Raw genomic sequence first — 24841 nt, 5'->3', positions numbered from 1 at the left:
GCCAGGTTTTCCGAAAGAGACAAAGGAATCGAACCTGGGTGGTCTGTGTGCAAGGCAAACACCATACCCACTGTGCTATCAATAAATGATGCCTAAATAATAGTTGGTGAATAAAGGACAATATTTAAATTTTAAAAAAAAGAAAAAGAAAAGGGGGAATATGTAGGGTGCTGGGAAATGTGGGACTAGGATTCCTCCCTGACTGGTATTTACATAGCATTGTTAAGACATTTAAATTTTTTAAAATTACTTATTAGTGAATCACCGTGAGGTACAGTTACAAGCTTATGAACTTTCATGTTTGCATTTCAGTCATACAGTGATTATTTACCCATCCCTCCACTAGTGCCCATTCTCCTCCTCCAATGTTCCCAGTATCCCTCTTGCCACCCCCAGCCCATCCCCCACCACCCACCCTGCCTCTGTGTCAGGGCATTCCCTTTTGTTCTCTCTCCTTTTGGGTATTGTAGTTTGCAATAGAGGTATTGAGTGGCCATCATGTTCAGTCTATAGACTGCTTTCGCCACGCCACACAGGTTTCAACCCGAATGGGTCCTCGCACCATCCTCTACTTGGTGTTCCCTTCTCTACCTGAGCTGCCTTTTCCCCCAGCATGTGAGGCCAGTTTCCAAGCTGTGGAGCAGACCTCCTGGTCCTTATCTCTACTACTCTTGGGTGTTAGTCTCCCACTCTGTCACTTTATATTCCACAATGAGTGCAGTCTTTCTAAAGACATTTGAATTTTATTTGGAAGAATGAAAACTAAAAAGCTTTTGTGCTCTATTGTTGTTTTTTATTTTTAATTTTTAAAGCAAGATAACAATTTGACTTTCTGGGTATCATCCCTAAAGCAAATGAAAAAGATTTTAATTAAAATAAAAGTAATTGTTCCTCTCTCCCCTCTTTGATAAATAACTATCAAATTGGATAGATTTTAGAATATCTGTGAGCTTATTTTAGAGAATTTGACCATTCATTATTTTCATTTTCATTTTCATTTGGTACCTTGTGATTTGAACTTTCCTATCATAGCAGTTTTATGTTGTGAAATTGTTTCTCCCTACACTGACTTTGAAAATTCTTTTTCCCACTATTGTCTGATATTTTCCCCCTAAGTTCAAGTACCCACTTTTGGTCCAGAGTAAGAAGCTATAGAGACTTCCTAAACTTAAGTATCTTCACTTTAAATTAAAATGTGTAACACAGAGACAATATCCCCCAGGAATTTTCTTATTTGCAATTTTTAGTTAATCATGTTCTATTTCTTAAACTCAAAGCATTTTAGGGAACCCTGGTCAAGGCAGCCCTGTGAAACATATTTATACAGCCATAGTTTAGGAAGGCTTTGGAATGCCGTCATTTGAGTTTTATCACTCAGATTCACACCCTGAGCCATTTGTCAGTCCTGACCAAAAATCTTTGCCTTCTACACAGATATCACTTCATTTTCAGATCCACTAAGATCATTTATGAGCTGTCATGGAACAGTCCACCCATTCTTTCACTCACTTATTCATTTTGCATACTATTTTCTGGGAAGTAGGGTAATAATTATGAACAAGAATGGTGAAGACCCAGTTTTTCTGGGATGTACATTTCAATGAAATGTGGATCAGTTAAAGAAAACATGTAAATAGAACAACTGTTCAATAAAATATAGCTCTAAATATAGTAAATATTAGAGAGATACATAACATCCAAGTAGAAGGTGGGAAATAAAGAACTATAACAATAAGAAATGCCTATCTTAGATAAGATTATCAGGAATAATTTTAACTGAGACTTGGGGTTGGACAAATAGCACAATGGTTAAGGCACTTGCTGGTATGACCCAACACCAAAATAAATAAGTTCAACAAATAAACTGAGACCTAATGATTATGAGGATATAGGCACATGAAGAAAGGAGGAAAGTTTTTACCAAAGCAAACTCTATTTCTAAAATGGGAATTAATGGGTTAACTGAGGAGTTAAAAGAAGCATATTATAACTGGGCTGGGTAGGCAGGAATGATAGCAGCTCAGGAGGACTTAAGGGCAGCAAAGACAGAGAGATCAGACCCCTCCAAAACTCTGGTACCCAAGGAGAAGTGTTTGTACTTTTTAAATAAAAAATTATAGTTGCAGTTGATGTTCAATCTTTCCACTAAGTATATTTTAATTATAGTATCTAATATCTACTATTTTATTATACATAATGGTGAAATATGGAATAATGGGACTAGAAAATAACAATGGAACAATCTTTATTGAAATTTGGACAGGCAAATTTGGACATAGAGATATTTAAGTATCCTTATATTTAACTATTCTTTGGGCACAGGAGATAACAAAATTTCATATTTTAAAGCTCTGGTTCTGAAATAAAGAGCAAAAATATATATAATTGAAGTAAGTAAAATGAAGAGAATATAATCTTGTTTAACCAATTCTTTTCTTAGAATAGCAGTATGCTTTTCAGACAGGAATCAGGTCATTGGAAGGAAATAATATGTATTTGCTTATAAGCCTCCTCCAGATAGAATAACAATGAGCAAATGAGTATTTTCAGGAACAACTAAGCCACAAGCCAACTTTAACCCATATACATAGTCATAAAGATGATATGAATACATGAGAATGACTTATATTTTGTGCACAAATGTATATATGTTTATAGGTACAGGGCCAGGATGAGTCTTTGGCATAGATGAGGACACCAAGATCTGGAAGGATTTTCCAAGGTTTTCCTTTACCCTTTTTAGTAAGTTTTCTTATTTGAGTAGACAGTTCATACCATACCTTGCTGTGCTCAGGGTTTACTCTTGGTTCTGTGCTCAGTGTCCACTCCCAGTGGGGCTTGGAAGACCATATGTGGTGCTGGAGATCAAAACCAGGGTGGATGTGTGCAAGGCAAGTGCCTTACCCACATGCTATCTCTCTGACCCTGTTGTCAATATTTTCTATGTCAGTAATTTAACATAATTTTTTGCCTCCACTTTATTATGATGGTTTAGTAAATAGATGACCAATAATTTTAAAGAATTTTTTCTTATAAGGTATCTTTTAATATTTTATCATTTAATTTTAATTTTGTTTGTAAATTGTTTTACTTACTGCTTCCTCAAAATGAGTTTTAAGTAAAACATTTAAATTCAAAAGGGACTTTCTTTTCTTCATCTTCAAATATTTCTCATTTATCGGTGGATCACATCTCACTATAATATCTTGATGAAATGTCTTCTCTCTCCTTTTAAATACTTTTATAATATCATCTGTTTTTATGGCATGTCGCTGCATGTCTCCAGAGGCACACAGCATTTTTATTTTCAAGTAAATTCATATTAGTTACAGTCTCCAGCTGTTTTAGATATAGGATCATTTCCTGTTGGTCCTGTTTCCAGGACTATTCTTCTTTTCCCTCACAAAAAAATGAAAAATGTAATTTAACAAAGACAGCCTATAATTGCCTTCATATCTAGCTAGGTATCTAGCAATCGAAATATTCATTTTATTTAAAACATCTGTCTACATAATATCTATTGATTGTTCATCCTATATTATTCTTGAGAAAGGCAGTTGCTGCCATTTTTACTTCTATGGAACTAGCTAAACCAACTAAAATGTCTCCTTAATATTAAGTCTTTTTCTACTAGGTCACATGTGAAACTTTTTAAAATTGAGCATAGGTTATTTTTATGGGGATTGCAAATAAGTTTGTCTTTTTCAAATTGGGAAAAACTATTTTAAAAATAACTAAGGTAGGGCCAGAGTGATTTTATAGCAGAAAGGGCCTTGCATGAGCCCAACCCGGGTTCAATCCCCACTACCCCAAGTATTTCCCCAAACCTGCCAGTAGCGATCCCTGAGCACAGAGCCAGTAGTAAGCACCACAGGGTGTGGCCCCCAAACCAACCAACAATCAAACCTAAAGGAAATATTCTGTAAGAATAATAATCTTTCATTATGTGTATCAGAATTCATGATGATGTGCTTTTTTATTCATGCTGGAATCATGTTCTAATTGCCAAGCTGTTAAAGGGTTATTTTGTCTGTAATGCAATTTTTCATATTAATAAAAATGCAATGGTTGTGTGTGTGCATGTGCATGTGTATGTAGTCTGCCTGCTGATAAGTCAGTTGATCTTTCCTTGTTATTTTTCAGAAAATACAAGGAGAAAGATGGCAGCTTCTATAAAAGCTCTTTGTCTTGGGTGTGATGTTGAATGTTGCATGTAGAGAAATCCATTTGCAAACTCTGTTTATAGTGCATGACCCTTGGAGCCTAAGATAAAGTGTTTAACTTCTAATAGATCCTATCACTAGGCTCAACTGAATGCCAAAAACAACAGACACCAAGGCTTACAAGAATGTGTCTAAATGAGAAAGTTTGCCTTTTCCAGGGAAGTAATCAAAATATTCCTTTTTGGAACACTAAGAGTTTGAAAGGGAAATGATTATAGTTCCCTACTGACATAATGCTGTGATTGACAGGAAAAACCAACACGCATGCCACCTGAGACATCTTGTTCAGGAACTTTCTGGAGGGTAGTAAATTGGTGTTGGCACAAACACAAAAAAATAAAATGACTTGATTCAGCACTTTTCAATTCTAAATCCCCAAACACTAAAGAAAGAAGTAAATATTCATCATATGATCAAAATTTATATTGATTTTTATTCTACATTAGCAGCTCAAAGTTGAGATCCTTGACAGGGTGGATGTTGGTTTGAATGATGCTCTTTGAAATGAGGATACAGCCACTGAGCTGAGTGCTACCTTGCATTCCTGAACCATAGGCCCTGATTATTAGAACCCTAGGAGGCTAAATTTTTCAAAGAACAGTATAAAGGCATACTTGTTCAGTTATGTTTTGATAACTAAATTGTTATTATTAGTATGTAAAGCAATTCTTGTTGTTCCTGCTCCATTCATTCCTTTTCCAGCACTATCTATGGGCAACTATTTTGTGGAATTTCAAAGGAACTGGAGCTCACATTGTGTAGGAGACTTAATGACAACATTTACCATAATTGTACTTGGGAAGGAACTGCTAGTCTGCAGGGCAAGAGAAGCTAGATTGGATCTTCACATTATACATCTTTTTAGTTTTTAGTTTCTGCTAGGAAGTAAATAAGGATTTGCTGTAGTGAATTTGGAAGATGGGAATAAGGACACAGCCACAGAATGTAAACACAGGCTTGATGCCTGTGTCATTGTGCAGAGATTTGCTAAGGAAACAGTAGTGGAGAAACATCGAAATTCTAATCATCTCTGCCAGTCCACACAGTGTAATCACACTGCCTTCCCACCTTGCCTCATGACATAAAATGCTGAATTTTTAATGACTTTAACTACTTGCATTACAAAAAGGAGGTGGAGAGTGGTAGATGAGGCTGTCCACAAAGGCAATTGTGTGATTTATTTCTTCTTTTTAGTGTGAGGTGGAGGTATTGTTGTTGATGGAATAAACAGTTCCTCTGTCATCAAAATGGAGGAAGAGGGCATTTTTCTTTACCTACAAACAAATGCAGAAGAAATAACGAAAATAACAAACATGTTAATTTTTCTGCATTGTTAAATGCTTAGCATTTAAGAAATATTATTGACTTCAAATAGCTTCAAAATAGATTTTCCTAACATTGTAGTCAATTTTTTTATGGTTTACAAACAATATCAAGTTAATAGAAATAGAGATGACTTTTACAGATATAAATTTCTTTTTACTTAAATCACTTATCTTTTACACTTGCCCTGACTCAATTACTCATGTAGAAGTGACCTATGAAAACCTAAGGCTAGGTGTTTTGGAGATGTCAACACTGTCAAAGTTTTGTGTGCAAATATTTGCACAAAACATATAAGTCTTATGCAAAAATTAGGATACATTTTGTATCCTAATATATAGAGCAAGTATATCTATTAGACTCTTCTGAGTATAATATTGAAATAACTTTGAGATTATTACTATATTTCAAATGTATTTACTTTTTAAGAGTAGAAAATTTTTTATACTTTTAAACTCTTATTTGCCTTATAATAGAAAGAATATTCTAATAAACCTGGTAATTGTTTCTTGGGCAGTGTATTTGAAGTGTAATACTGATCTTACCCTGGAATATGTATTTCAGCCCCTATTAATTAGTAGGATTTTTCTGTAATTCTTGGTTGTACATTCCCTGAGGGTAGGTACCTGGTTGAACTCAGGTTTTATGTTGCACAATGTCTCACACAATAAAGATAGTCAGGGGCTGGAGTAATAGTACAGCGTGTAGGGAGCTTACGTTTTATGAAGCCCATCAAAGCTGGACCTTTGGCAACCCATAGGTACCAGAAGTGTTCCTTAAGTGGAGAGCTAAGAGTAATCCCTGAGTACCACTAGGTGTGGGACCCCAAACCACAAAACTGCAAAAAAAGATTCTCATAATATATTTGTCAAATAAGTACGTGAGTGGCCTTAATCAGTTTTACACCATAACTGTGGACTGCTCCCTTGTCCTCTGCATCCTGGACCTTACCTTGGACAATGACTTCTGGTATTCCCCCAGTCCTGCAGGGGGCCTGAAGAACACAATGCAATGCTCACCACCATGCAATGATGTATTGGGAAATGTTATTTATGTTTAAACAATATGTAGCTAGTCATGGGTGTGTGAATATATGCCTTTAGAGAATCTTTTTCTGGAAATGTTTGAACTTATTCCTCAAGGTGAGTTACGTCAGAAAATTATGACCCCCCCCAAAAAATGGTGATCAAAACAAAATATGAACAAAATAATGGAAATCAGTGGGTCTGTCAGGAATGGGTATGTGTGCTGTGAAGGTGACAACTCTTAAGTCCTGGAGTGAGGAAGGGGAGCACTGCCTAATAAAAGCATGGAGAATTCAAGAGTAGATTCTAATCAACTCTAGAACTGCTTGTTAAGGGCTCCTGGGGGTTTTGAGGCCAAAAGGTATTTCCCAAAGAGAAGAAGCAGTTTGAGTCTGCTGTATAAGGGGATACAGTGGTGAGGAGAAAGGGAGGCAAAGTAAATATTTGTAGAAGGAGAAAAGAGAAAAGACCATGTGCAGGGAGGTACTGCATCCAAGGTCGGGAAGGAAAACTGGAAAATAGAAATAAAATACTCCCAAATGGCCAAATTATTGCCAGAAAAAGTACATTCCCTCCCTTCTACCCTTCTATATTGATTCCCATGATTTGCCTTATTAGCTGAGACTCTTCCAAGTAGAAATCATACCATTGTTACCACCACCTCCAAGATTGCCAGGGACTCCTGCTCTTCAAATGGGAAATCAGATTTTATTAAGTTAAAACAAATTCCTACCTCTGAGACTTAAAACTTAATTTTAAAATGTACTCCCACTAGAAGACAGTAGCTGAGGTTTTTCATTCTTCATTTGGGACCATTGTGGTTAGTTTCTAATGTGTGACATAAGACTACTCTGCTTGCTGAACAAAACATTCCAAGTGATTCTTGAATTAAAAACTTTTCTTTTTACTTTTTTTCCTGGTGAAAAGTAAATAATCCATGTATTTCAATAATTTTCTTCTTTTCTGGACTGGAGCGATAGCAAAGCGGGTAGGGCATTTGCCTTGCACATGGCCAACCTGGGTTCGATTCCTCCGTCCCTCTCAAAGAGCCTGGCAAACTACTTAGAGTATCCCGCCTGCACAGCAGAGCCTGGAAAGCTATCCGTGGCAAGTCTATATACCAAAAACATTAACAACAAATCTCACCATGAAGACGTTACTGATGCCTGCTCAAGCAAACCTATGAACAACTGGACAACAGTGCTACAGTGCAGTGCTTCTTCTTTTCTATAAAAATGGCTTCCCCAGCAGTCCTTGGGATCACCAGGCAGCTCCAATGTACTGTGGTTTAGAGGACTGAGCTAGTGCCCTATGCTTATGAAGCAGGTGTCCTATCCCGTGAGATTTCTTCAAAGTCCTAATTTTCTTTCCTCTAAAAGCTTCCTTTCTAAGGGAGAATAAAACCAATGGTTTTTAAATCATGCCAAGCTATGGCCCTCAAGATATTTCATTTCTGGAGAGAGAGCTCACCAGTTTAAGCCAACCCAGGTTTGATCCTCAGCACCTCTGAATTGGAGTGGTAAGAATAAGACCTAATTCTGTATACAATAATAGAAATGATTGTTTTAATCCTTAAAGAGTCTTAGAAGGACTGGAATGCCCCACCCCCAAATTTATTAGGTACAGAAATCTTTTTCATTTGTTTGTTTTGTTTGGGGATAGCACTCCATTGTTTTTTAGGATATACTTCTGGGTCTGTACTCAGGGATCATTCCTGACAGTGCACAGAATATCATATGCAGTGCCTGGGATTGAATGAGGGTTGGGTTGATCATCCATAAGGTAAGCACTTTAATTCCTGTGGCTGATATTTTGTTGTTGTTGTAAGACACAGCATCAAAGGATATTTCAAACCCCCAATATCACTGATTTTGAATTGAATTGAATGCCAATTAAAATCCAAAGGAATATTTTAAAAAGTATTTTGGTTTTGATGCCACACCCAGAAGTGATTAGGGCTTGCTCTTGGTTCTGTGCTCAGGGATCACTCCTGGTGGTGCTTGGGACAATAGTATCCCAAGTTCTTGAGACATACATGGTATCAGGGATTGAACTAGGCTTGGCTACATGTGAGGCAAGTGCCTTAAACTCTGTGCTTTCTCTCCAGCCAAAGTAAAACATGTTAGAATTCTGTCTTGTGATCAAGTTAGTACTCAAGAGCCTAAATGTGAAGAGGAATATTTGGGTTATGATTTGGGTGCTAGGTACAGGCAAAACAAAGTGAAGAAACATGCTATTAATGGTAAGCAGCAAAGCTGTTATATTGAACCTCTGTTCTCTTATGTGTTAGTCAACAAGGGCACCAATAACAATACCACAGACTTATGGCTTCAATAACAGAAGTTTGTTTCTCACAAGTTTCTTTTTTGAGTCTTTGGAACTTTTTGTATCTTTGACACATGAAGAGTTGGAAGGTTTGGTTTCTAGTAAGGTTTGCAAATATTTCCCCCCTTTCAGTCCTCAAGCAACTTTTTATTGTGTGTCCACCACAGCATCTTTCTACCTTCTTTTATGGACATATGATTTGTTGGTTTAGGTCCTACCCTTCTGGCTTTACTTAACCTTAATCACCCCCTAATGATCTCATCTGAAGATAAGATGCAAGTCACATTAGGCGTTTTAGTTTCAACATACTAGTTGAGAGTGACAGGGTTTGGTATGGTCAAGTTTTACTAAAAGTACAAGTTCCTAGGCTTTCACTAGAACTTCTATTTAGGACTTCTGACTTGGTGCAACCTGTTGTTTCCTGTATTTATGAAGGGTTCTCAAGCGCACCAAAGAGAGGAGCTATACTGAGCATATTTTTGATTGATACATTAGATGACTATTATTCTAGGGCAGATAAATGTGATGGAGAAAGATTAAGACCATCACAGAAACAGTGATGTCTTTAACTAGCATATTGTTTAGTTTCCAAATTTCTAACCATACATCGTACATAATCTGTCCATTTCTGTGTTATTCTCTTTGTAAAAAATCCCCAAACTCCAGCCACCATTCTCTGAACTTGCCACCACTTTTTATAGTTCTGAGCCCCTCAAAATATAAATTAATCTATAAAAACAGTCATTTGTTTCTTCTCCTGACCAAAAGAAAATACTCCATAAGCCCAAATCTGATTCAAATGCCACTGCTACTGAACTCTTAGTACACATTTTTGATTTTGGGCACTTTAAGTGTTTTATTTCCTATCCTTCTTCACAACCATTTCACTTGGCATACTTGTAATTTGTTGGCATAATCCTTTGTTGTTTTTGTTGTTGGTGGTGGCATGATTCTTCACTATCCTGCTATCCCTTGGGAGTTTGGACTACGCTTTTCCTTTTTTGTACCCACAGTCTCTTCTAGTTTAGATAAAGATTCATTGTGCATATAAGAAATGTATGAATGGATGGATGATTTATTCAATAATTTACAATTATTTACTGCATTTCTAATGTGTTACACAAATTGCCAGGATGTTGGGAATGCACATTGGCAAGAAAAGAAGACAGACACAATGTCTTTAAGAAGCTTGGAGTTTGAATACAGAGGTGGGAAAAAAAAGTGCAAGTCAACAAATTTAAGAATTTTACATTGTGACATGCACTGTGAAGGAAAATGGCAGTTTCAAAGTAGAGAAAAGAAAGTGAATCTATTTTGGATAGGATGATCTGGGAAGACCCCTCTGAGAAGCAACATGTTAGCTGAGAGTTAACAGAAGAGCAAACATTAGTAAGAGAATGATCCAGAGAAAGGGAACAATATTTGAAAAGCTCTGAAACAGGAAAGAAGCGTTAAAAGAGCTGATAGGAGGAGACATGTATGGTGATCAAGAGACTGATCAAAAGTGTGGTGATCAAGATGCTGTAAGGAAATGAAGTATGAGATGGTGGGAACCATACTTTATGAGCTTGGGCAAAGTTTGATTTCTGGCCTGAATACTACATGAAAACTCATGACTTTCTAAAAATATTTTATTGAATCACCATGAGATAGTTACAAACTTTCACGTTTGTATTACAATCACACAATGATCATTGTGTGCACCTCCACCAGTGCACATTTCCCACCATCAATATCCCCAGTATACCCCCGCTTTCCCACTCTCCCCCTGCCTCCATGGCAGACAATATTCCCCATACTCTCTCTACTTTTGGGCATTATGGCTTGCAACACAGATACAAGGTCCAGCAGGATTGTCCCATAGCTGGAAGCCTGCTTCATGAGCGGAGGGGAGAAGGCAGATGGAATAGAGAAGGGATCACTAAGAAAATGATGGCTGGAATTATCAGTCGGGATGGAAGATGTGTGCCAAACATGATGACTTCTGTGTCTGTGTTGCAAACTTATGACTTTTAAAACCCTCAATGATTCTTACAAGGAAAGGCATTAAAGGGGGTTGAATGAGCAAAAGGAGATCCACGTTAGAAGATGATTGCTGTATTAAGGGAGCAGGACAGAGAATGAAGGCTTGGCCTTGGAAGCAGTGCAAATGAGCAGGCAGGTTGAAAAGAAAATTGTGGAGAACTCAGTAGAATTTAGGTAGTGGGAGATAAAGAAAAGGAGTTGAGAAAGAATTCCAAGCTTCCAACCTGAGTAGTAGACAGTACCTTTTTTTTTTTTCAAAGAGAAGCCCTGTGCTCCCAGAAACTTGTGGTTTGTGTGATGATGAAAATGAAGAGTTCTGTTTTCAACTTTCAGTTCATTGAAAGTGAATTGAGGCAGCAGTTTTAGGTGGTTGATTAGATATATAACTGATGTGGAGAAAAGGCTGGTGGTCACTGTTATATAATTGGCATTAAAAGTTTTGGGAGCAGGGTAAGATAGAGTTAAGCCATGATGAAGCAACTAGTGATCTCAGCTGTGATTCACAAAACTCAATGAACCATTTATAAAACAGGGTATTTTTTTTTGTGATGATGAGGGGCTGGAGGAGGAGGGAAGAAGATAGATTGAGAATCTATTGCTTTAGGTTGGTCAAATGGTGATGCAGACATAGGTTAGAGTATTAACTGATTTTCCACCTATTATCACCACACTCTTTCCTACAGCATTCTCATTTCACCCCCAAATGTCAAATGTAGCCTCTAGGTTTATATTTGATCTTTTTGAAGTCATTCCTTTCATTAAGTCTTACTCCCTTTTGTTTTTTTTCTTAGTGACTTGTTAAATTCCACTGATAGACATATGAAATATTATTTTTAATCAGACTAATTTTATATTTATGAAATAAATTCACTTTTCAAAGTATTAATATAAATAATTATTTAATTAGATATTCATTGTTACTGTCTTTTTAAGAACTGTATTTTCTTCAAATATTTTTCTAAAAATCTATGTGAACTAAGACATAGTAGGAGAAAAAGTTACGACAGTCTGCAGAAAGATTTAGACTGGTAAGTCACTCAACCTTAGCAGAAGGAGCTACTTTGGCTCTATTTTTATCGTCACAGTTAGGAATGAATCACTGAAAGCAGAGTTAGAAATAGAGATGGATAGGATAGACCTAGGCTATCTAATTCATCTCCTTGTTAGTACAGATGAGTTTTCTATTTCAAATGCCCAGAGATATTGTGTAATAAAAGTCTTCAATTACTGCATTTCAATCATTTTTCTAATGTGACTATCTTTTGAATTACTCTCAGCGTTATTCTCTTCACTCCTTTCCATGTGTCCCTCTCATGTGGGAGGTATTTGTCTCAGTATGCAGAAGTGGCCAACGATTTCAAAGTACTTAACTCCAATTAATTTTTTGTAGAAATACACATTAAATAAGTATCCATCTTTACGATGCTTTTTGTCACTGGTGTCACACATTTGTGAGATCATTACCCAGAATAAAGCAGTTGCTCAGCTTGTTACTTGAGGATGGTTAGAACTAAGAGGAACTGCTAGGGATCAAATATATCACTCAGTACCTAGTGTTCATAGAGATGCATTATTCTAACAGAGTTTCCAGTGGAATAATTGACATATACTCTTTATTGTCCCAATGGTTTTGACCAAGTGAGGAAGTGTATGGAGGGGGTAGCATATGGAGGATTGTTGTGTTTCTTTTTAAAAATTATTTGATTCTTTATTATTTTTCTTATGTCATTTTAGTTGCATAAGTGTATCACATGCTCTTTTGAAAGTTAGATCCTGTTGTTTTTATTAAATAATCAGTGACCCCATATATTCCATTTTATGCCACATGTTCCTGATCCATATTTTAAATGAATATTTTTAGGTCACAAATATTATTCCTTCATGTCCATTATTATCTGAAAATCTCTTAGTTGGAATTCTTCAATAATGCCATTAATATGCTCTTCGTTCACTTAAATATTAAGATGATAAATAGGGCAGGAGAGACTGTACAAGAGTTAAGCGCTTGCCTCATAGGTGACTGACCACTTTTCAAACCTTCACGACACATATGATATCCTGAGCAGCAGGAGTAAACCCTGAGCATTGCCAAATATTGTTCAAACCCTCTCCCCCAGCAAAGATTTTTTAAAAAAATGATAAACAACTCTTCATCTAGCATTTCCTATGTGTCTTCACACCAGCCACACCACTAGCCCCACAAAACAGAACATATTCCATATTCCATTTCCTTAGTGTTTTCCAACTGGCAGATCACGTGGCCCTTAGTGAGCTTTCAGTATATTCCAAAGGTACCGCAGGTGAAAATCACAGAAATGGGGGACCATGAAGCAAAGAACTAACCAGAATGACAGAGGTGTCACAGAGGGTCATAAAGGGATCATGGTTGGACATGGATTGAGAAACACTGGTCTGGGGTGTTTGAGTCTATTCTTATTTAATCCAATTGGTTTGGGCAAGAAAAGTGCACGTGGACTGCTATATGAATTGCCATTTTAAACTGCTGTCTGGAATTTCAATTACCTATATATAATGATTTTAGCATTTTTTGAAGTTCTTTCTCTGTAATCTAGCACAATCCTGAATACTGCTGGTGGTAACTACTTTTGGGAGGCATCTCCAGAATGGTTTAAAATCTTACATTTCATAAGCCATCACTTTCATTTCCACAGTCTAATAATTTGTCCCTTGAAGCAGCTGCCACTTTTTAACACTCCTGTCTTCTTCTTTACTGTGGAGTCTGTATGACTAGAGACTAGGTAAGAGGCCTTGTTTGGCTCTGGACACAAAGCATAGAAGATCATGTCTGACTTAGTTTTTCTTACATGTGACAGAATTCTGGCAGTCCCCCAATAGCTGACCCAGAACTGTTTTTGTTAAGCTACATAGTAAAATTATAAAGAAGTAGCAATATCAGCAATATCCATTAACATGCACAGATGCATGCTACAAGAGAATAAGGGTGACTTTGGCCCACACGACACATGGGCTCAATACCACCCCATCCCCATTCCCACGGGCAAACATGCTGCTAGAAGACTTTGTTCCCGGTTTCATCTGGTGTTCTAGGAAAACTTAAGCCACAGAAATTACAACAGCTGCAATAAATAAAGCATCTACTCAGTACATTTCCATGCCAAATATTATTCAGCATTCTTTGGTCTTGACTTGATAGAAAACAGCCTAGTGAACTTACTACCTCTCCTTTACCGCGAGCTGCAAGGTACTAGAAAAGACTGATCTACTCAAACTTCCGTATAAGCAAAATCACTATACTATATAACTGCATGTATATGGTATAGTGTATAACTGCTAAGATAATCATACAGAGAACCCAAAAAGGTATCATAAAGAAAGCATCCTGTCACTGTCTCTAGAAAACATCCTAGAGAAGCAGTGGAATGAATAGTATGCTTTTTTTGATCTGAGAGAAGATAATGAGAAGGGTTCAGAGTGTGTGTTCATCCAAGTGTCTGACTTGAAGGAGACTCTATAAAATAAGTGTTACACATGAGAAAAAATAATGTTAGGGAATTTCATAGAACTGTTCCATAAAGTCTCTGTGTTAGGAGCTCAGGGATATTCTGTGATATTTACTGAGTCTTCTGAGATTTAATTTATTCAGGTAACATTTTAAGGAAGAAGTTCTAAGATTCAAATGTAAAATATAGTTCTGGAATATGCTTAGCTGATTCCATTAAATCCTACCCCAAAAGGAGTGGTAGAGTGACTTGAAAATTCTCATTCTTTGAGTTGTCCCACCTCACTTACAATGAATGCATCCCTTCTGGATTCAAACAGCAATTCTTCGTTGTTTCTCTCTCCAGACTGAGGTTCAACTATGCTACCTGGAAGCACAAAGAGATGCAATTGAGCAGATGTCCCTCAAGCTGTACAGCGAGCAGTACACCAGCAGCAACAAGCGGAAAGAAGAGTTTGCTGATATGTCAAAAGTTCATTCAGTGGGAGGCAATGGGTAGGAAATTGCTCTTTTTGTTGTTTCATTCTCACTATTCTTAATTGTTACAGTGATTTTTTTTACTGGTAGGTGTTCGGCAGGCATTTCCACTTCAGCTAACAGACAAGAGAAGCTCAATCGACAAGGCATTTATGTTCTTTTCATTTGTGCCAGAATTGAAGACTGGATTTTATCAGCCTCTATCGTCTAACTCAGAGCTTCCTAACTTTGTTATTTTTTTTTCCAGAACATCCTTGTGATTTTTCAAGTTTTTTTTGTTGTTGTTATCTACATTGTGCTTGTGGTATTGGTTTTATTATTTATATATCTTTTAATGTTTTTAACCCTTTTAAATGTCATCATTTAATTTTGTATCCACTTAGGGAAATTATAAACACCAGAATCTCTTTGAAAACTTGGTGGAATATATTTTTTCCTGGAAAAATATATGTATTTAATCATTGTTATAGACCATGACTAGCCAGTTAACTTCCCATAGAATCAATTAGAATGATAGAATAATATTGATTATAGTATGAAATAATATATAATTGATTAGAGTTCTTGAAAGACCTAGCAACTTCAGTGACCCATGAGCTTGAATTATGTTTTCATACTATACTAACTGCATAGATTGCATTGAATAGCTAAATTGTGCAATCAGATACTTTTAGACAACTATGAAGTTATGGAAACATTGTATCTTATAGTATTTTCTGGTTCAGCTATAATTTTTAGTAGTTTATTATTAAGAGTAAGAATAGTGATGACACTTAATTATTTCATAGTTTTAATGAATCAGTTATAATTAGACTGAGAAAAAATGGAAACCTATTATACTTTCACTTAAGTCATACAACAGAGGGGAGAAACTACTCCCAAACTTCTATTTTATGTGTTAATAGCATCACATAAATCTGTGTGGTATAATGCTAGCCAAAATACTCTCTGAAAAGGCAGTAGGAAAGTTCTTCCAAGTGCTTGTTTGCTTTTAACTTTTCAATGCTTATAGTTCTGATTACTTACAATCCTCATACAAATGTTGAGTATAAATTAAGTATACAGATTAAAAATTCTCTCTTGGGGCTAAAGAGATAGTATACAGCAGATCAGGTGATTGCCCTTGATTATGGCTGACCCAGGATCAATTCTCAGAACCATTTCTGGTCCCCTAAGCACGTCCAGGCGTGATCCCTGTGCACAGAGTCAGGAGTAAGCCCTGACTATAGCTGGTGTGAACTTTTATCTCTCTTTGTAGAAACCCAGGGGTCTAAGAATATAGGACAGGAATCAGAGTTATAATTCTGAATGAAAATTATGTCTAGGATAAAGTTTACTCGTCTATTTAGGAAATGGACTTTTCAAATCTACAAACTTCTACAATTTGTTATCTAATAGGATATTTTAAAATACATAGACATACCATGTATTTCCACAAAAAAAAGCATAATGATAAATAAGCTAGAAAAGGTTAAATCTTGGAATAGGAACAATATGCTTCTTTGAGGCCTTGATTTCTCTAGATGCCTAAATAGTCTCTGGTATACAAATAAGCACAAGCTTTAAGTCACATTTTCATATTTTCTCAAAGCCCTTGGGACTGTATGGGTACCACGTGCTTCTGACCTCAAATTCCAAAGACCCAACCTGAGTACTTTCTTTGGACTCCACAAATCACAAATCTGCCCAGGGAATTGCTTAGTTAACAACAAGCATTGTTCTGGGAAGTGGGAGTAGGTGAACTTGCCTGATATCCTTTGTTTCTGTTCCTTGGGGTGCTGAAGGCTATGTATTGTGCAGAAATTTAAGAACCCACTAAAGCAAAGCTAGCTATTTAATGCTAAGGACAAAAACCATATACTCCTTTCTATTTTCTGTTTACATAGAGAAAAACATTGTTTGAGAAATACATGTGGGTGAGGTTATCTAGGGTATCCTGCCCCAAAAAGCATTTTGTTCCCACAGTCAAGTCCTTGATTCTGAAGCTTTAAGAACACAGTCTTGCAAAATTATCTGCTCCATTGATACATAAACTTCATTAACTGTCCTTTTGTTGCGTAGAATGAGCATTGTTTCTGAGAAGCAGTTGTGGGAATAGTGTGGGCTTCCTAGGTTCCTCATTTCGTATGCAGATATATAGTCTAATAAAGACAAAATTAAGTTGGTGATGCAATTCATATACTTTCATTCCCTCTATGCTAACTTTTTTTTTCAAAAGTATGTAGCTGAAAATGTGCAACAAAACTATTGCAGGGAAGACTCAGCTGCTAGACAGAATGGTGATCTTAAATTCTTTTATTTTTTTGCTTTTTGGGTCACACCTGATGATGCACAGGGGTCACTCCTGGCTCTGCACTCAGGAATTTCCCCTGGCGGTGCTCAGGGAACCATATGGGATGCTGGGAATCGAACCCGGGTCGGCCGTGTGCAAGGCAAACGGCCTACCCACTGTGCTATCATTCCAGCCCCATGTGATCTTAAATTCTTATGAAATTTACTTAACCAAAATATCCATTAGAAATTCATTTATAACCTCTTTGGTTTGACAGAAAGATGGAAACTAAGGTGATTAAATGCAGTTTATATATAACTACAATTGTGTATTTTACAGCCATGAAGGGTATGGTGGGAGGATTTCCCCAATGTATGTGAGGCTGTGTGAGCTTTAGTAACTGTGTGTGTGTGTGTGTGTGTGTGTGTGTGTGTGTACCTGCAGGAGACATTTGACATACACTCCAGCTTCACGGGGTAGGAAAGCATGGTTTTCATAACGGGTGTGCAATGTATGAGTCACTGATGATTCTCAATGGGGCCAAGTTGTTGCTTTAAGATTCCTAGTCATTTTAAATTAGAAGAGTTATACATTTTTTTTTATTTCTTTCATGTAATAAATATTCATGAAGTCCTACTATGTGCATTTCATGATAGTCAGAGGAGAGTTTGCAAATATCATATCTTGGCAAAGATTTTATTATGTTCTAGTCAAATCTTACAGTTGATTAACATTGTTCTAGTGGCTTTTTCTAAACTATTTAAAAAATAAGATTGAATGGTTGAATGATTGAATGATTGCAATGATTGCAAGTACCTGATATGTATATATATATATACATATATATATATATATATATGAATAGAGTTACATGTGTTTAGGGGTCATTTTATCACTCTTTTACTACTTTAGGACTGGAACGATAGCACAGCGGGTAGGGCTTTTTTCTTGCACACAGCCTAGTTCAGTTCCTCCATCCCTCTCGCAAAGCCCGGCAAGCTACTAAGAATATCCCACCTGTACAGCAGAGCCTGACAAGCTACCTGTGGTATACTCGATATGCAAAAACCAGTAACAACAAGTCTCACAATGGAGACGTTACTGGTGCCCGCTCACTGGAGCAAATTGATGAACAACCAACGGGACCATAGTGCTACAGTGCTACAGTACCAGGAACCAACAAAGCAAACCAGACAACTTTGGGGAAGTATTACATCTCAATTAATAGTCATGTTAACTAATAAGGATGCATATGTAGCTTTTTCATTGTGACAATTCTGAGGCCTCTTTGAAAGGTTGATGGGACCACTTAAGAGGAAGTGATAACAGGAGCAAGGAGAAAGTATTGAAAACAAATCTAATTTCCTCCTTTTAATGTTCAAAGTTCAACATTTTGTAGTTTATTCTTTCATTTATTTCCCTATATCCTCCACAAGAATTGGAGTCAACTTCCAAAAGTAAAGTAAAATAACCATTGAACTGAAGTACAATAAAAAACGAAAAATATGTATAGTGAATACACAATTTCATATTCTTATGTACATAAGAAGAGCTTTGATTTTACCCTAAGTTTTCCACACTTGAGAAAAAAGTGAAAACTCCACCAGCACCCCAAGATTAAAGATAGATAAAATATTCTTGGAATGTCTCTCCATATTAATTCTTCTAGAATTTTGTTAGGAATTAGATGGGAGAAAGTTATTTCCAGATTATTTACCTCCCACCCTTATTCTGAGAGGAAATATTATCTATTGCTTATTAAATTGTAAACACCAGTAAGGCCTAGGGTTGGTGGTCATTTTACAAAAAGATGGGGTACCCAGACCATACCAGAAGATCAGAAGTGGGACAGAATCCAGTTTCCTCCAAAACGTAATGACAATAAAGTAAAATTTGTTATTTACCCCCAAAGATTTTCTTGCTTTGTCTTATAAGTATGAATCTCTGATTTAGAATTACTACTGATTCTATATACTTCAGAATATTTTTCAATTATTTGCCTAGAAATTATCCCAGAATATTTTGTGCAAATTTTGACAAAGTTTTGACTTCTGTTAGCATTATATGCCCAGTAATCTACATTGATATTTAAAATCCTGTGGCTAATGTTTGGGGCAGGGGCATATCTCTTTATGCTCCGGGTTTACTCCTGGCTTTGCACTCAAACATCACTTTTGGCAGGGCTTAAGGGACCATACCTATATGCCCAGGATTAACTCAAGTCAGCTGCATACAAAGCAAGTGCCTTATCTATCTATCGCTCTGGCCCCCTTAAATTTTATGGCATACTTAGAGGTGAGAATGTTTCTCTTTGTAGATTTTATTTAAATAGCAATTATTTGTTGACCCTAGGTCCAAGGTCTATGAGAAAGTAAACCAGTCACTGACAAATTTGTAGGGTTAATTTTATTTTTCTTAAGCATTTTCATAAGTACACTGATGGATATGAGAATTGAGAAAATTACTGCTAGGAAGCAGTCCATATTCCTTTTTATTTATTAATGGCAAAGGCAATGCTGCTTTTCTCATGAGGAAGTAGCTCATGAATTTTCATTCAAAATAGTAAATTAGTGTCCACACTTTAATATGTTTAGAGTGGAGAGGGATTCTACATGCAACTGTGCATATCAGATTCCATGTCTGGAAAGCTGAATTGTATTCTTTAATGATATTATGATTGGTCTAGGTACCACTGTTGTATGTATCTCCCTTCTGTGCTTCCTTTCCACATGCAGTGGAGAATGATGGGAAATTCTAATTTATTATTTGTATTTTACTTCAGCAAATGTCTTAAGCTGTATTTTCACAAGAATTTATTACTCTTTCTAAGTATCTTTTTCTTAAAGCCAGAAACAAATTTTCTTGAGCAAAGGAAAATAGCAAATACTTAGTGAATATTGAAGAAAATAATTAAATGCTAAAGAAGCTAGGAAAATTGTATCATTTAATGGTTGTCCTAAAACATACAAGCTGTTATTTAAGGAACTGGTATCAGTGTGCTTTTGGATGTGTCAATGTGAAATCAAGTATGAAGCAGACTAAAGAGGGATTCTTAAATTCTCAGAAATATATATTACTCTCACCTTAAGTAGAAAAACTGCTGGAATCTTTTAGTATTGTCTCTTCTTCAACCAAAAATTGCTCTTCTTTGATGATTTCTTCATTTGGTTGTCTGTTTTAATCAAAATTCCTTAGTGGGCCAAACTGCAACCTCATATATTCACACACACCTCCCATTGATTTCACTTGGGTGAAACTTTATCTTTTAAGCAAAGTTTAAGTTGAAATGTTGAGTTAATGATGCTCACTTTAAATACCAAAGGCTGAATGCATTTATGTATTCAAACACTTAACTAGTCAAACATAACTCCCATCAGGGTTTAGAGGAAGGATTATTTCTTAAACTATGCCAGCCACACAAATAATATATTGCTATTCAATCTGCAGAAAAATGATACTAAAGAGGCTTGTTAGTATTTTATTTCTGTGGCAAAAGGTTCTGGATTTGCTTTTTTATTAATCTTAATAGAGCAGAATAAAATAATCAATAAGGTATTGGGAAATACTTTTGGCAATTACCCAGAGTATTTATTATACAAACTAAGAAATAGACACTAAAGAAAAAAATGCACAATATTTTATCCATGACATTGTCTCTGTCTCTAAAAGATATTAGGCTATAAAATAAATTCATAACTCTATAATTGTCTAATAAATACCGACTTTTGAGTTAGATGCCTTTTTCTTCTCATGACGTGATTAAACTTTTAAATTTCCTATACGGGGAGTAATATCACACTGAAAACAGAATATCCAATTCTTTTTTTGTGGACCCATTTAAGATACATACAGCAATTTAAGGGAAAAATATTCACAAGAATACATTTTGGTGATATGTTCTGTTTTTTAACACTTTCACAGAGTATATGTGAATTTTCTTTAAAACATTTTCATAGAGAATATATTTATAAAGTACCAAAAATATAATGAAACATTTTAACATCAGGAGATTACATCAGGAGTGAATGGGTTGACAGTAAACCCAAACACAATTACAAAGAATATCTTAGGAAGAAAATACCTCCAAAACAGTAATTCCCAAACTCATATTCCTTATACGATTCTGAGCTGCTTGCAACAATTTCAATTGTCTTTTTGCCCATTGTAAAGAGTGACTAGGACATTTTTCACCAAGAATTCAAGAAAGAACTTGATTCTGAATTAAGTTAATCTAATCAGCACATATATTCTTCAAAGAGTTACAAAACTGTTAACTAGGGCAATGCTCTTCTTTATTTCTTTTCCTACATTGTAGCAGGCACTTGTCCTGGCAGACTTTTTCTTTTATAAAATTCAGTGAAAACACTTAACATACCTTTGTAGGTTATATATACTTAAGAAGGGATGTTAATTCCTAACCTAAGAATTTCCCTGAAATCATAAACACATTAACTTGTGATCATTTCCAAAGTGTACAGAAGAACAAACAAAAATTCTAGTAATTTATTTGATTTGCTCTAAACATATATTTTCTTTAACTAAATTTGGAAAACACTTGAATAGTTTCTATGCTGTGAATTAACATATGACCAGGAACTAAAATCAGGAACAAACGCTTCTAAAAATGTTTGTCTTTAGTATTGGGATCTCATGACAATTTGTTGCTTGGAAAACACTGGTACTGATTTTCCACTAATAAAAAAAATATGAAGCCAAAGGACTCATTGTTATCTAACAAATATAAGCCTACATATATATATATACACACACATACATATACACACATATATGTGTGTACACATATGTATATATACTTGGCTTGGATGAAAATAAACAAGAGAAAGGAGAAAAGGGATAGTATATGTGTTTTGTTTATTCACCATTTGCAAGTCTCTATGTAGGCTATTTGAGGAGTCTGAAATGGCTTTGTTCTGAGTCCCTCAAGAAGGAGGAAAATAAGAGGGAACAGCTCAATGGATATAAAAACAGATACATAGCCAATGCACACATTTTCATGATTCTGAGTAAGAAATCATCCTGCAGATACTTTCCATTTATTTAAAATGTATTTTTAAATTGCCTTTAATTTTTAATTGAGGTGCTACCAGAAGCAACATAAAGACATGATCATGGGCTATTTGATGGTGGTAGTGATACTTGAGTGTAGTAACTTTTTACAAAACTATGAACTTTAATACTATAGTAACCATGTTACCCAAACTCTTAACAACAGCAACAAATTCTTAAAAGAAGGGGATGGAAAGCAACTCATTAATAGAGCATTTATTGCATATAAATCTTTATTAACTAAGCAAATGCACAGGGTCATGTGGAACAGATTGTGAAGACAAAATATTGTCTGCAGAATAAAAGAAACTTGTTTGTGTTGCACTATTTGCATTGCTTTTGGCATTTAAGAGTGAGATACTATGATTTCTGTCACATGGTATTTCTTTGAGGTCATTCTTGCCCTATTTAAAGTTTTTGGTTTCATTGACTATATTCATTCATTAGCATTTATGAGGTTCTATATTGGGCTCTTGGGATTAAAACAGAACTTCATCCTTTGCCATAATATGGGACAGAAAGATTTCTCAGTTTCTCTTGCTGATTGATAATTTTATGAAATATCCAAACCACATACTATTTTTTGATAAAGAAAAAGCTACAATATCAGCATTTAGACTTAAACACAATAGTCATACCCTCTAATAAAATAACACTTCCTCTAGAAATAACCTTTTGAGATAAATACTGGTTTTCAGATTTCATATTCGTCTCCCTTTTTATGTTACAAGATAACATCTGAGCATATAGGGGGTTTTCAAAACCTCATGATCTTGGGCACAATGAGGTCTCCTGGCTTTATGTGTCCCTTGTTATAGGCAGCTGGGTTCATTGAAATAAGTCTATCCTTGGAGGTTAAGAGTTTGCCTCTTATAGAGATCTGTGACTGTGTTGCTTTTTTTTTCTTGGCTTGAACAGGAGGTGATTCCTGCTGACTAAGCCTTATCTAAGCCTCACTTGGCCCTGCCAACTCTGAGATCTGTCCTCAGAGGCCCCCTTAATTCTCCTTGGTCTCCTTGTGCTTCTGTTGCCATGGAAATGCCTCTATCAGATTCACCACCCTACTTCTAGTAAAACTTGTGCTTTTGGCTCTCCCAGCTACCTGTCTCAGGTGTTTCTTGACTGGGTCCTAGACCAAGGACACACATCTGAGCACCTGCTCCTCCTGCCTTCATATTCACCAAATCTATGGGAGGGCTGAACTCCTTTTCTTTCCCTTTTGCTTTTTAATATTTCCTTGGGAACCAGACTTCCACCTTTCCTTGGTGGTTAAGCTTATGGTTAAAATGTGGGAGGCTCCAAGGAGAGGAAAATAATGACCATAATTCAAGAGGAATTTCTAAATGATCGCATCTGTTGTGTGAGCAAATACTTATTAGTCATTCCTTATTAGTCACTCACAGAGTTAATAAAGCAAGCCTGATGGTTTACTTTTCCCTGTTACAATGGATTTTTGTTTGTTTTTTTTAGTGTCTTGAAATGTGAACTATTTTATATTTTTCATTTATTTTGTAAGCTTGTTCCTCAAAGTAATGTCCATGGCCTGCGATTTTGCTAGTTCCGTGGTTGCAGAAATTCAGACCCCACTGAAGACTACTGAATCAGTACTTGTATTTCAACAAGATCTTCAGATGTGCCAGATGCACATTAAAATTTGGGAAGTGCTTATCTAAGCCATCGTTGCCTTACTGAACATTTTGGCTGCATCAACTATTCCCATTATCAGTAAAACACTTATTAATCAATGTATTAGCCACTGACAATCTTTGCCATTTTGTGCCTATACTCTTTATCAAGGATCTCTATAATTATTGTAAGGTAATTAAAATATAATAGACAAGTCTGGATCTAGTCTATCACCAGACACACCTTAATATTTTGACAGATCTATTAAGATTGAATTGTAGTTATGAACAGTGATGTTCATTTTTCTTAGAAAGAAGACAGGAGTAGATAGTTAGACACCTGATAAAATCCAAATTCATACCTGAGGCTTCTTGCTCCATGAGTACATAGGGTTTTGTCCAGTTACAGTTTGACAGTATTTTAGGATTTTTTTTTTAGGAGGCTGATTTTCAGGGGCAGGAGGGAGGGGAGGAGGACAAAGTCATAGTTTTTCATCCTGCTCTTTCATTTTCTGATCACAGTGTTTTAGAAGAATCTGGGCTTTACTTATTCGCCAGGCTTTCAATAGAAAATCACATTAATCCTTTTAAGCTCCTTATTCTAATGATTTATTTTGTTGAAAACCATAGTGATCCTCCTTTGAATTTTAATGATTTCTGGCTATTCAAAGATTCATTGTTTTGACTTCCTGTCCTTACCTTTGTTTCCTACATGTCTGTGGGGAACACCTGTCTAATACTGGGTCTGCCCCTGGTTCTCACTGGCTTACCAGAGTCACTCAAGCCTATCTCTGAGTGTTAAGCTGAAACGCTGGCTACTCATCCATGAAGATAAACGTAGGGTATATGTTTGCAGAGATAGGCAGATAGACAGCAGAGGGACAGATAAATGATTGAGTCATTTCCCAGTGAAAACAGTATTTGGGGTGGGTTATTGTATTGTGTTCATTGTCAAGAAATTACTTAAGTTTTATATTTTTAATCATAAACTTCTCTGG

At 36.0% G+C, this 24841-nt stretch overlaps 1 protein-coding gene and 1 pseudogene across 3 annotated transcripts in view; one reads left to right on the top strand and one right to left on the bottom strand.

Moving 5' to 3' along the window:
- Window positions 1-24841, bottom strand: part of LOC129403315 (uncharacterized) — a 637601-nt pseudogene that overhangs the window by 395307 nt on the left and 217453 nt on the right.
- AKAP6 (A-kinase anchoring protein 6) overlaps window positions 1-24841 on the top strand; it is a 520466-nt gene that overhangs the window by 357786 nt on the left and 137839 nt on the right. For all 3 annotated transcript variants that reach the window (XM_055130131.1, XM_055130130.1, XM_004612112.2), the window contains one exon: window positions 14749-14897. In XM_055130131.1, coding sequence (XP_054986106.1) covers window positions 14749-14897 — 149 coding nt within the window. The remainder of the gene's footprint in view (window positions 1-14748; window positions 14898-24841) is intronic.

This window comes from Sorex araneus, chromosome 3, assembly GCF_027595985.1.
Source record: "Sorex araneus isolate mSorAra2 chromosome 3, mSorAra2.pri, whole genome shotgun sequence".
Lineage (NCBI taxonomy): Eukaryota > Metazoa > Chordata > Mammalia > Eulipotyphla > Soricidae > Sorex > Sorex araneus.
This window is presented reverse-complemented; position numbering and strand designations above follow the sequence as displayed.